This window comes from Medicago sativa, chromosome 8, assembly GCF_051527215.1.
Source record: "Medicago sativa cultivar Bolivia chromosome 8, Bolivia_mono, whole genome shotgun sequence".
NCBI classification, from domain to species: Eukaryota; Viridiplantae; Streptophyta; class Magnoliopsida; order Fabales; family Fabaceae; genus Medicago; species Medicago sativa.
Window position 1 is genome coordinate 87,565,678 of NC_140756.1, and position 13,697 is coordinate 87,579,374.

Consider the following 13,697-nt stretch of genomic DNA (forward strand, 5'->3'; position numbering starts at 1 on the left):
AAAAGCAATGCAACTTCTCCTTTACCAGCAGAGTGAAATATTCTTGTAGCAACTTCTAGCATCGATACAATTAAACATCAACCGATACAATTTCAATAACAGAAACTCAGAACAATTCACTAAGTTCCCCCAATCTACTGCTAGAAGTAGAATCACAATGATAAGAAAATACAATCTGCTGCTAGAAGTAGAATCACAATGATAAGAAAATACACAATCCACGTTCATCCACGTTATTTCAAATAAATGAGAACTCATCCAACATAGAAGATAACCTCTAGTATTTTTTTTTTTTTTTTTTTAATCTTTGCATTGGGAAACCCCTAAGGAATGTTTGTTTGAACATCATGAAAATGTAACTTCAGGAAAAAATAAAAGGTTTCATTTAACATCAGTGGGAATGACATGATAAAGAAGGGAATGCATTTGATATCTTCCCATGTGAAAATGTGAATTAGAACGGATTGACAATCAGATAGTGATTATCTGATGCAATCCGAATCGTAGCTTATACCTTGTGATACTTAAATGAGATCAATCCGATATCAACAATTACAGTAATTCAAATGAAGCCACCACTTTATGGCTAATTGTCATCATGTATGAAAGAAAAAAAAAAGAAATCTAATACATTTGGAATTTCGCCTTTGTTTTCTCGAAAACCTCTTCTGCAATGACGGCCTCATTACCATCAGCTCTTTTAATTTCCAATGTTGCTTTCTGATAGAATCCAGTACCTCGCAACGCATCTGCAATAAAATCATCAAACCCAATAGCAATTGCTGCTTCTGCCTTCGCTCCATAAACCAATCTCTGTTTGAAAAAGAATATTGTAATAAGTTATGCTCAAAACTGGACAATGTTGATACAGATGAGAAACATAGGAAAATCAGGAAATTTCAACCTTAATTCGGGAAAGGTGGATTGCACCAAAGCACATGGGGCAAGGTTCACAAGAAGCATATATTTCACAATCTGAAAGTTCTATCTGCTTAAGCTTCTTACAAGCCTGTAAATTGAAAGTGCTGCATCAATTTTTGTTTACCGTTTCATAAAGTTAATGAATTAAATATAGGCATACAGAGTAAAACATATATGGTTTTTAGAGTTTATTTTGGCATTAGATTTTAAGAGCTTATAAAGTCTGTACGATAGCCTTTCTAAAAATTAAAAAGTCTAGAGTGATAAAGGATAATGCTGGGAATCAAATTCATATCCGACCATTAACCTGTTGTTCAAAGAGGTAATGATATGTTAAATTTTGTTAGCAATTATTTCTTTTTCAACAGTTCAATGCTGCAGAATTTTAATCTGAGCGATATCTAGATATTAAAATTTAAACCCATTAAGTACCCTATTGCAAGCATAGCCTCCTATTATGTGTATCCTAGAATAATGGCAAATCTTTCAGCAGTGTGTGTGTGTGTGTGTGTGTGTGTGTGTGTGTATATATATATAGCAATTTCAACAACTAACAGTTTTTGCCACTTAGATCACTGAAACTATAGGATAATAGAGACCAAAAGATTCAAATTGATTAATGTATCATTTTACATACTGTTTTAGTGAGAGTAAAGGGGGCAGACACGGTGTCCCTAAAAATAATATTAATTAGTGGCTAGACAGTTGCTCTTAATAAGTTTTAAACTAATAGAGTTAACCAAAGTTTGAGTGGTATCCTTGGAAGCAGTATCTGCTATGTTGATGGTTTGAATATTCAATCAAGTCAGACCAAAGCTTTTAAGTTCTTAATGAATAGATCTCTTAAGTCAAAACATGAACATTTACATGAATTAAGTAATGCTTTGAAAAAATCAATTATCAAGTGGGGCAAGATGTATCCATCTTGTGCAACGATGAATGCTGTTTCAGTTAGAAAGACAAATGCAATAAAGAATGGCAATACTTAGTAATAGAAAAATTGCATTTTCCATGCTGTATGAGAAAACTACATAGTTATTTATGATCTTACCTCTCTTATCGCCGTGACCTCTGCATGAGCAGTTGGATCAGTAAAATTCAGAACCATGTTGTGACAGCTAGCAACTACTTCATCATTGTGAACAATAACAGCACCAAAAGGGCCTCCATCTCCACAATCTACTCCTTTGTATGCTTCTTCGACTGCTCTTCTTAAAAATTTGTGGTCTCTATCTTGCACAGCTAATTAAGCAATGACAACAGCAGGATGCAATTGATAAGAAGCCAGCACAATACTAAGCAGATAAAATAAAAACTCCATATTGTTGTTCTTAAACCATGATGAATATAGAAAGATAATACAAGTCTTTGCTTATAAAGCCAATTGTTTGCTAATTTGAATCCTAAATTTCAGGATAGTATTAAATGAAATGACATGAGTAATACTCTGAAACATGGTTATCAACATCTTACGATACAAGCTAATCATATCTCAATTCCATACAAAACTAAAACTAATCAATATGAATCTCTTATCTCTTTAGAACATGAATCTCATCTTGTCTCCCAATACATTACGATAATCCCGATTCACTATGATGAGTACCGATTTATTCAAATGAATCACTACCTAAACTTAGTGAGTGTATTCAGCCACTTTTTTTTTTTTTTTTTTCTTTTTCAATTTTGTATATCCAAACACGTTTCTTTAATTTTTCTATGTCGCTTGTTTTTACTTAAAAGTGATATATTTGTATCAGTCATGTTTTATTTTTATTTTTTTAATGGCAAATGTTAGTAATAAGTTGTTATGTTGGGTTTTTTCTCCTTTGTCCAAGTTAAAAACTAGGACCTCCAATTCATTATCCCTTAGCTCAAATCAATTGAGCTACCCAATCCCCCATTTGTATCTGTCAGGTATGTTACGATTCATAATAAGATTTGATTCACAAAAGTAGATCTCGGAAATAAGTAAAGCTAAAGAAAGGTGAATTATACAGAAGCATTACCTTCCTGATGACCAGCAAATGCAGTAGCTACTGAAACGGTTCCATCCTTAGTTTCTACCACTGAAATAATCAAAAAAATCACAATTAAGCAAATAGAACATTGTGAATTTGAAGGATCCAAATGAAGCACTACAAATCCAATCTTCCACAAGTTAATAATATACTTAATTATACTTCAAATTACAAGATTTTAGGATATAATTAAGGTTCTACGATTTATAGATAAATAAGATCAATACATAACATAACATGGTTGAGAAAATGTGTTGGCAGGAAAATTCCAAAATAAATTGAATTTAATTTATTTTGAATAATTATTACCAGAAATTGCCCATAAAAGTTAATCAAAAGTGATGATCAAAGAAATCAGAAAAAATAAAAATATTGGAATCAGGTTAAAGAAAAAGTGAATAAAGAGTGATAGTGAAATACCGTTAACTTCTTCCATTGAGAGCGTTGGTTGGTTCGAAATCGAGAGTTAGAAAGAAGAAGAAGAAGAAGACGATGGAACGAGAAATTAATAAATAATGGGGATGGTGAAGAGAATAGAGTCCACGAAAATAGTAACAGAATAATATGATAGATAGATAGATAGTTACGGAAATAAATCATTATATAATTAATACTATATATTCGGCATGTGAGTTTCGATGTAAGTCCGAATAAAATAAAAGGTCGTGACATGTATGTACACAAAAAAAAAATATATATATATTTAAATTTCTGTCAAAAAAAAATATATAAAATAAAGTTCGTGAACTGATTAACACCAAAATAAAAAAGGTAGTGATGTGGTTGCCGTGAACTTGATGTCGAACAAAATCAGTGATAGAGAACCAAAGCAAAAGGAAAATTCGAGTTGTCCGACTCGCTAGGGTGTGGGTTAACGTTCTCTCTATTTATTCCTTTTTTTTTTGTATTTAACGTCAAAAAAAAACTATTTTTTGTATTTATTTCTTTTTTAATGACAATCTTCATTTACTTTTATACATAAAAAAATATCATAACTCCATTATAGTCAGATAGATCTGTCCTCGCGAACTTAACTCAGTTGATAAGGACAATGCATAATATAAGCAAGGTCCGGGGCCAGACACCATAAAAAATAAGATAGATCTTAAAACTCAATAATCCCTAGTAGATGTACTTGTTGATCACATGTTAAAGAGGTGTTTATGATATAAGTTGAACTACGACTTTACAATCAATTAAACTAACTCAAAAAAAATTTATTTAAAAAAAAAGGAAGAAAAGCAAAAGGAGAATAATTAATATGAAATGAAATTGAGGGTAAGTAAATGGAAAAACGAACTTTTTTTTTTGTCTTTACTCCAAAAAAATGATGAAAGTATTTATGTGGGTTGGACAATCTCAATATCGTTAACGAAATGAACACAATGATGAAAGTATTTATCAATCACCTATCAAAGATCAACAATTGTTAATGAAAGTATTCATCGATCATTTATTAACAAGTTTTTACATCAACATGAACAATTGAATTGTCAGTTTACAAGTGAGTCAATTTCTAATCAATTAAGTTAATTCACGTATTTTTTTCTTAAAAAAATAAAATAACAAAAGCAAACTCATCAACCTCAAAGGTCAACAACCGTCAATGGAAAGTATTTATCGATTACCTATTAAAAAAGTCTTTATATCGACTTTAACAATTGAACTACGAACTTGTGAGTGAATCAAGTACTTATTAATTAAGCCAATTCACGTGAACTTTGAATAAAATAAAATAGCAAAAGCAAAAGGAGAATGAATGTGAAATGAAATTGAGGGTAAGTAAATGTGAAAACGAACCTTCCATGTTTCTTTTTATTTTTTTTTGTCTTTATTTAAAAAATAATATAGTTATGACTTTATGAACATGCCATAGTTATGGTTGTTAAAATGGGTATGGTTGTTGAAATATAATAATGTTGGATTATTATTTTTTTTTTGAAGAAACTGAAATGGAATATATATTATCTTGCTGAAACAAAATAGTATAAGGTCGGATTTTCTTCCCAAAAACAACAAAATAATTAGTAAGATGTATTTTTTATGATAAAGAGTGAGATGTAGATTTTTGAATGAGTAGTTTGATGAATTTGATCTTATCTTGTGACTCACTCAGTACACACGTTACTCTCTACCGCCCAATTCTATGCGTGTTTCCTTGGTAACTTGATTTGGTACGTTTTCAATAAGAATATACCAAAAAAAATCATTAATTGCAAAAATAAATGAAAGTATATATACTCATTTAATGATATTGAAAAGTTTACAATTTTATGATGGTGAAAAAAAAATACATCATCCGTTTTAAAATAAGTGTCGTTTTAGTCAATTGCACACAGATTAAGGAATGAAATGAAATAATCATTGGACATAACACTTCTACTAAACTGGCCTTACTTTATAAGAAAAAGACAAACTTAAAGTTGCATTGAAAATTGTGAGAGAAAAATCGGAGAGGGTAAAGTTGGAAGAAAAAAATATAGTTGTATTGGAAATGTAAAGTGACATTCATTTTGAAACAATTTTTTTTGGCTAAAGTAACACTCATTTTGAAACGGAATGAGTACAATTTTATTTTGGTCGGTGTAAGGCTTCCATCTCCGTAGTCATGTAAACATAATTTAGTTGGTAGTTGTAACGACAATTTTATGACGTCGTATGATGATATTAATGAGTACAAATTTATTACTCCATCCGTTTCAAAATGAGTGTCGCTTTAGCCAATTGTCGCATATTAAGGAATGAAATGTAATAATCATTAGACATAACACTTTTACTAAACTGCCCCTACTTTATAAGAAAAAGACATACTTAAAGTTGCATTGAAAATTGTGTGAGAGAAAAGTTGGAGTATTTGTTAAGGGTAAAGTTGGAAGAAAAAAATTAAAGGTGTATTGAGCATGGAAATTAGGGTAGCCGAGTTTGCATGGAAATTAGGGTATTCTGTTTGTAAACGTATTAAATAAGTGTACAACAACTTGTCAAAAAAAAAAGTCTACAGGAACAATAGATATATACAAACGATGCACAGTAGGATAGGAATGAAAAGCTCGTAAGTGAGGAGAAATATTAGGGATTGCTGCTTTTTAAAGGGAATTTGTTAGGTTAAATTACTGCAAACCTAATGCAGCATTTTAGAGGAAAATTATTAGGTTAAGTTCCTGCAGCCTAATAAAATTAATAAATAAGGATACACAATAGTATATCATTCATTAAAAAAAAATGTGTATGCATTTTTCTTATTAAAAGAAGTATTATTTTTTTTACAGATAAAAATACTACATATTTTCTATAAAATATCCAAATTCAAATTTTTATTAATCACAATGGATGGTATTATTTTATTGATGTTAAAAAAAGTTAACATCAACTTAATTTATTATATAAGCACTATAATATGCATTTGTTGGGGGTGTGAGTGGTTAAATTTATGAGTGATTATGTTCCAAACGATCTATGAATGAATAAAATATTGAATACATAAGATAGAAGACCTATATACTTAGTGTCTTAAGGTTTTAGGTAGAGATGTGATGCCTCCTTTTCTTGTGGTCTTGAAGTATTATGGTAGGTTGTTTCTTCGATGACCTCTGGACTCCCCAACAAGTGATATCAGGGCCTTGGTGCTTGGTGGGAGAGCAGGACTGGGTTATCTGTTGGATTCTCATGCGCCTTTTAGGATTCCCAAAATATCCTTGTTGTATAATCTCACCTAGAGCTGTCAAAACGGGATAGCCGATATGGGCCGGCCTGAAAGCTCGTTAAAACCTAGGGCTTGGGCTAAAAAAATTCAATCCTGAATTTTAACCGAGCTTTTTATCCCGACTCTGTAAAGCTCGTACCCGTACCGGGCTAGCCCGTTCAGGCTTCGGACTACTCGCCTACCCACATAACATATACATACTTACGCTGTAATAAATAATAAATATATAGCTTTTCATTTTATTAGTTTAAAATGGTTTCATCATTTTATAAAAATTACAAACAATTTCACTAGAATGTTGTTCTAAAATGGTTTCTTCATCTTGTAAAAAAAAAATGGTTTCTTCATTTTATTAGTTTATTAGTTTGTTTTGTAATTCATAGTATATATAGCTTTTCGTTTTCTGGTGGATTAAACATGAAAAACTTATTACCAAAAAAATAAACATGAAACACTTTAATAATATTTAAATTTCGTAAAAAAATAATTTTTTTGAAATTTATTTTAAATAAAAAACATTAAATCACGGGCTGGCCCGCTAAGCCCGCAACCCGCATAGGGTCGGGCTTTATTTTTAAGACCCGTAATTTAATAGGGCTTTTTTAGCCAGACCCATAAAAGCCCGATATCCGCACGGATCAGTTTGAAACGGTCCGAGTAACCCGTTTTGACAGCTCTAATCTCACCCAAAGACCTTCAACTCATAGTAGTAAATTTTCTAAAAGTTTCATCTTTTGGTTTTATGAGATTACATACAAAAGAATGAGAAAAGACTTAAATGAAAATTGTTTTTCTGACATTCATAACTTCACAATGACACATGAAAATTACCTAAAAGCCCCCAGCGGTAGTTAACTACCGTTGGGATAACCGGTAGCAGTTAACTGCCACTGAAAAATTGCTTTTCTGTTTCCAATTTTCATATTCCACCCTCCTACCTCTCATCTTCAATCACGGTCATTGGATTCCCCCAACATCATTTCATCCACAACCATCCACATCCCGCCATGTAATCACTCACACTCTCTCGGAAAATACTTGGGTGACATAATGTCACCGTGACATTAAATCTGGGCCACACAAAGGTGTTGTGTTCTGTGGCCCAGATGTGTTGTGTGGCCCAGATGTTATGTGGTAATGTGTGCTGTGTGGCCCAGATTTAATGTCACGGTGACATTATGTCACCCAAGTGCTTCCCCACTCTCTCTTCCTTTTTCCCACTTGCTATGTTTCATCAAATCTAGCACCAATTCATCAACACAAAGACAAAGTAGCAGTTACTCATACTTAAACAAAACATAACAAAATCAACAACAACAATGGACATGATGATTCCTCTATTACATTTGTGCTAAATTTGTTTTCCATTGATGAAATTCAACCTTCGTTTAACCCTTAATTCCCATAATTGGATGGGAAACAAAATCCTTATCCTGCAATGGCCACTACCCTCACTTCCAATATTTAGTATATTATTATGGGAAATAGAGGCACTTAGACTTGTTGTGGCTGATGAATCCTGGTAAAATACCCAAACGGATGAGGAAGCTCTGTCATAATAATAAAAAAAATACCATTTTGATGCTCCAAGGTAGTTAACTACCGTTGGAGATTTTTTGTTTTTGTTTTTTTACGTTGTGTTGGTATACAAGGTAATTAATTACTGTTGGGGCAAAAATGTCATTTTCATGTGTCATTGTGAAGTTATGAATGTCAGGAAAAACAATTTTCGACTTAAATAGTGGTTCAAAACTCGTGTCCACAATTGAATCACAACACTATGCAGCCCACGCATTGGACAGAGTCAGAGGCCATCCAGAAATCAAGTTTTCCAAACCTCCTCTTTTTGCACATGATAATATTTAAGTCACACTCAACACATATGAACATGCATTTAAATTTGATGTTGAAGAACCATAATCCTCAGCCATCAATTATTACAGGACATTTACCAAATCGCAAGTGGCTTTTTAAACGATTATTGTATATAGTTGTACACCAACGGTATCTAACCTTTTCCCTTTAAAACGAGATTAATAAAAAGCAAAAAGAAAACAATACAACAAATAATAATATGATTAGTGAATAAGACCAATAAAATACCTTTAACAATGATTGATATATGTAAAGAGTAAAGATATCGTGCCTTGTATTTGATCAAGTTCAATTGTACGAAATATACGTATACCAACTGTACCCTCTATTGAAGATCCCTTAAGAATTAAGATCTCATAAAGTTAAGACAGCTTGATAGCACAAATATCAGCCTTCACCACTAACGGTTATGGCTAGCTGCCTCTGCATAAAGATAAATAAAATGAACATATATTAACCAAAATACAATTTATACTAATTAAAGCTGAAAAGGAGGTCCTCAAAGCTTCCTTTGGAATTTTTCTTTATTACTCTTCTAAATCTTTTCCTTTATCCTTTTTGATAAATCTATACGGTACAATGTACAAATTACATGGTCCAACTTTAGATGTTCAAAAGAATTTGATTTAAGTATTATTATAAGCACATTTTTAAATGCTTCTTAGGCATAGTTGCATTCCTAGCTAATTAAGGATGAAAAGAGCTAAAGATTAAATTCCCCCTATACCAAACACCTTACGTGAACAGAATAATCACAGAGAATTGATATAGGGCTGTACACAACTTTCGTTGGACTACAACACCAGGCAAATATTATTTCCTTAATTACATGCATTAATAGACATTATGAATTTTATTCGAATATTAAGTTTTCTTTATAAAACATTTAAATTGTTCGATGGAAAATGAGAAAGAACATAGAAATATGCTAGGGACCCTGTTGCATTTCATTCCCATGAAATATAATCAAACATTCAGTAAATAAATGCATTGCGTGTCAAAAAGAAAACTTGCACAAAAGATATTGGCTCTAGAAATGTTCTGTTTAGCAACAAAGGTAAACCGCAAAGAATTCAATAAATCTCATGCATGGATTATATGTTAACAAATGTCCTAGACATTTGTTAAAGATTAAAAAATGAAAATAATTCATAAGTTTTATGTAAAACAAGTTATTTTTTAAAAAGTTTCAATATGTGGAATGTATCATTCTCAAAACAAAATTTTGTTTTTAAACTTTTAACAATGGTTATAAGTTCACTTGTTAGCATTTCTCATATGCAAATAGGGTATGATTTGGATTGAGTATATCAGTTTAAACAACACCCTCACCCCCCAACGTAAGCGACACTATACCAATAATATAATAGCACATGATCCAATAAATCTTAGATAAATTTTGATATAACTCAATCCTATAAAATCGGTAACATATGTATTGCCTCCATTTACAAACCTATTTTAGACTTTATCTCATTGGAATCTTAACAATACAAACCGCCAAACTATATCTTGTTGACTAAGTTACATATAGTAGTACTAAGTTAACCGATGAAAAATTCCATAGAAATATTCACATATAATATTACCACAGACCTCCTAATCTTGTTGGTGAAGTAGTTACTCTCGGGTTCCGAGAAAGAGGAAAACAAGAATGGAATAAAAAGCTCACATAAATTTGAGATGAAAAGTCACAAAGACATACATACATTCAACAAAGTTAGGTGTAGAAGCATTAATCTAATTCCGTAGGCATTATTATATTTATATAAAGAAGGCATCTTTTGTGTGGGGGAAACAAAGCAAAGCTGGGTAGTGTTGCAAGGAAAAAGGGAAGAACCGCAGCAGGTTTAGTCAATACAAGATGAGAGGACAACAACACTTGTGCTTTTTTTTTTTTTTTTCCCTCTCAAGTTTTACAACCATGATAAATTGACAACCATTTTTGTTAGTCATTTCAAGGAATCTTGACCGTTTCTTTTAGTAGAGTAAATATTATTATTTATCATAAATTAAATTAAAGAAACATCATAGTAGTTTTACTAAATTGATCTTGTTAACCATGAATGTATTTTCATTATCATAAAATTTGGGTCTAAGGAAGGGATTAGACTCCCACAACATGTGCCGATGTTTATCAATACGTCTCAAATATAATTATCCCGTGGAGGAAATCTATGAAAAACAAAATGTATATTTTCATTATCATAAATGCAAAATAAAAAACAATATCCAGGATGTGATACATTTATTAATTTAATAGCATAATTGTAAGAAAAAAGTAAAACAAAATGGCAAGTATTTTTAGACAAAATTATTTTACAACTGTGACAATTATTATGAGACGGAACGGAACATGCAATTTTGTTTATGTTTTAGCACAAAAAAATATGAGTATTTTTGTTGCACATGTAGGGGTGTTGCATTGCATGTGGCATTCACTTTCTTTCCTGTAGGCTATAAATATGCCCTGCTATTCCAAGCTTGCTACTACCATATCAACTAAAAGAAGACACATCACATCATATAGGTTAATTAGCTTAGAGGTCAAGTATTCTTCAAAAATCATCTTAGTGATATATAATATGGGAGGCAAGAAGTCATCCTTTTGTGGTATGTTGAAGTCTTGTTTCTCAAGTGGAAGCAAGGATGATTACTACTATTATGATGATGGTAGTAGCAGAAGGATATTTGCAAGTGATGAAGACAGAGGTCGTTGGGTTGCTGAGCCTGGTATTGACAAGAAAGCTTCTGCTTTCATTGCTAGATTCTATGCCAACCGAGCCACTGATTCTGAGCAACAAATTGCTTCTTGAAATTTCATTTCAACTTCTTCATTCTTGTTTTCCTACCCCCCTTCTCTCCCAATAACCTCTCTCCCAAATGTAAAATCTAATATAATGTTTTCTTTATTTGGTTGTAGTCAGTTTTATAATTTGAGGTATGAATTCAAACTTGCTAGTTGCAATAATGTGTGTTGTTATTAATTAATTAATAATAATGTAAAAACTCATTTATTTGTTGTTTTGACATTTTATCAACCTTTGTTTATATAATGCTACGTTTGTCCTTAAATATAAGTTTTATCTTGACAGTGTGATTTCAGATTAGATGTCACACGATCCGATTATTTGAGAAAATTCAAGAGTAGAGTTTCTGCCACTGAATCAATTAATTTTTGTTTTGGCCATTGATATCAGATTCAGAGTAGCAGCTTTATACTATCTCAAAGCATCTTGAATTCTTGATTAAGATTAAAAGAGGAGAGATGACAAAATATTATTAGGATATTGTTAGTTGTTAAAATTTACTGTTATTAGAATAAATAAATTTACTGCAGTTGTTCTTGATCAGCGTTTGATTATGATGGTGGTCTAGTTCTTTCTTTTCCCTTTGATATTGCATGTATTGTAGCACTAGCACACAAGGGCTGAACAGACTAGCTAACAAACCTTGTATACAAAGGTATAATTGGTAAATGATGCTATGGAGAGCCTATTCTTCTTAGTATTGATGCTGTCCTGATGTACTGGCCTAATGCAAGTAATTTTGGTTTGTGAGATGGGTATACCAATTACTCAAATTAATCCTTAACACCAGTGAAATTTTTTTTTTTACTCAAAATTTATTATACAACCACAGTAATACAAGGCTTATAACTATTGATTAATTCCCCAGCTATTGGCCAAGTCCAAATTAGACAAAATCTTGATGCACATATTTCACTCACTCAGGTTACTTGCAACCAATTTTGTATATCACTTCTTAATATTTATAACTATTTCTTCTTACTTCTTCATGCATGCATGTTATCACATGAATGAAACTTGCAATCATTCATCTAGATCATTTGGTGTCTACCTTATAACGTTCTACTTTTCTAGTGCGAATCTGTAACTTTGGTATACCTACAGAAAAAAGCACTGGATTCCCTTCCTTTGTGTCAATATTTTAGCTTTTGGGACAACAGTAACACTCATTTCTCGTATTTATCTGGTTACCTGTTATGGAGCAGAAGAACAAGCTTATCTGAACTACACAACAAAGGGAAAGAAAAGTTAACGATCTCTTTTATCTAAAGTAAGTATCAACACACCAAAGAGTAATCTTAAAGAGATGCCATATGTATCTTAATCGTTAAACGACGGATCCAACTCTTTATAATCTCTTATCATGATTTGTGTTTTTCTTTTTCACCCTCTCGCTCTCGCACCAAACTTATTGAGTTTGGTGATGTGTCATTTATTGTGAGACATAGGGAGTGACTTTTTATATTTGGTCCAACTTCACTTGATTCTAAGCATCATCCTCTAATATCATATTAAATTTTATAGTAGAATTGGTGTGTGTATTTTGGTGGAGGTGGACGGTCCAAATCGACGAGGTCTGATGTTATATTTTTATATTGAGTCTAATTTATTTTCACAAAATTAAATTATGATGTGAGAAGTGACACTCTTTATAAACTCTTTTCAGACTTATGCATCAATGCGAGACTTGACTTATGGATATACATTGTTGAGTTTTAGATCAACTGATTTAAATTCTTACTATGTCCCTTCATTTTAACTATCTTTTCTTATGAAATATATTCCTTGTTCCTCTTGTCTAAAAAATGTCATAACCTTTTTAACAAAAAAATAAATATTTTTAAATAGTTAGTAGGAAATTTTAATTTTAAACATTTAGTGGGAAATATTATTGTTAAGGGAATTTCTACGGTACACCCTTAAATTAAGGTGTACTGGTACACCTATTTCATAAATCAATAAGTTACCAATCATTTTTATCTAATAAAGAGATATTTGTCGACTTTTATATTTTAGAAAATATTATTTCATAAGAAAAAACATCATTTCATTTTTTATAAGAATCATACTAATTTTTTAACATTTTATCGAAAAAATAATCAATATTCACTATTATTAGTATTAAAAATTTAAAAAAGTTGAATTTTGATTCGCCGACACTTTTGGGAAAAAAAATATAATTATTATAATTGTAACCGATAGAAACTATATTTTTTCTAAAAAAAATAACTTATTAAACTATTCATTTAATATATGAATGTACCGCTACACTTAATTTTTTTGAGTGTACCGTAGAAATTGCCTATTGTTAAATAGTTAGTGGGATTGGTGTTATTTTTCTAATATATGTTGAACAGAAAAAGTACA

The 13,697-nt window shown here is 31.2% G+C and overlaps 2 protein-coding genes across 2 annotated transcripts; one reads left to right on the forward strand and one right to left on the reverse strand.

The window, feature by feature from the left end:
* Positions 1-406: 406 nt before the first annotated feature.
* Positions 407-3,551, reverse strand: LOC146902829 (guanosine deaminase). Its single transcript, XM_085731958.1, has 5 exons — positions 3,363-3,551; positions 2,931-2,990; positions 1,973-2,163; positions 905-1,009; positions 407-813 (listed from the first exon to the last, which is right to left on the reverse strand). Exons 1-5 carry the CDS (start codon positions 3,376-3,378, stop codon positions 625-627), a joined length of 561 nt encoding a protein of 186 aa, XP_085588084.1. The 5' UTR covers positions 3,379-3,551; the 3' UTR covers positions 407-624.
* A 7,449-nt stretch (positions 3,552-11,000) lies between these two features.
* LOC146902830 (uncharacterized) lies at positions 11,001-11,550 on the forward strand. The gene has a single exon (XM_085732596.1). The coding sequence runs from the start codon at positions 11,106-11,108 to the stop codon at positions 11,334-11,336; it is 231 nt and encodes a 76-aa protein (XP_085588722.1). The 5' UTR covers positions 11,001-11,105; the 3' UTR covers positions 11,337-11,550.
* Positions 11,551-13,697: the final 2,147 nt, after the last annotated feature.

Bases quoted from the DNA above. Each gene is read 5' to 3' on its own strand.
- LOC146902829 (XM_085731958.1), bottom strand. The intron at 2,164-2,930 runs GTAATGCTTCTG...TTGCTTAATTAG, and splicing joins ATTTGCTGGTCATCAGGAAG to CTGTGCAAGATAGAGACCAC. The intron at 814-904 runs GTTGAAATTTCC...TTTTTCAAACAG, and splicing joins TCCACCTTTCCCGAATTAAG to AGATTGGTTTATGGAGCGAA.
- LOC146902830 (XM_085732596.1), top strand. From the start codon at position 11,106: ATGGGAGGCAAGAAGTCATCCTTTTGTGGTATGTTGAAGTCTTGTTTC.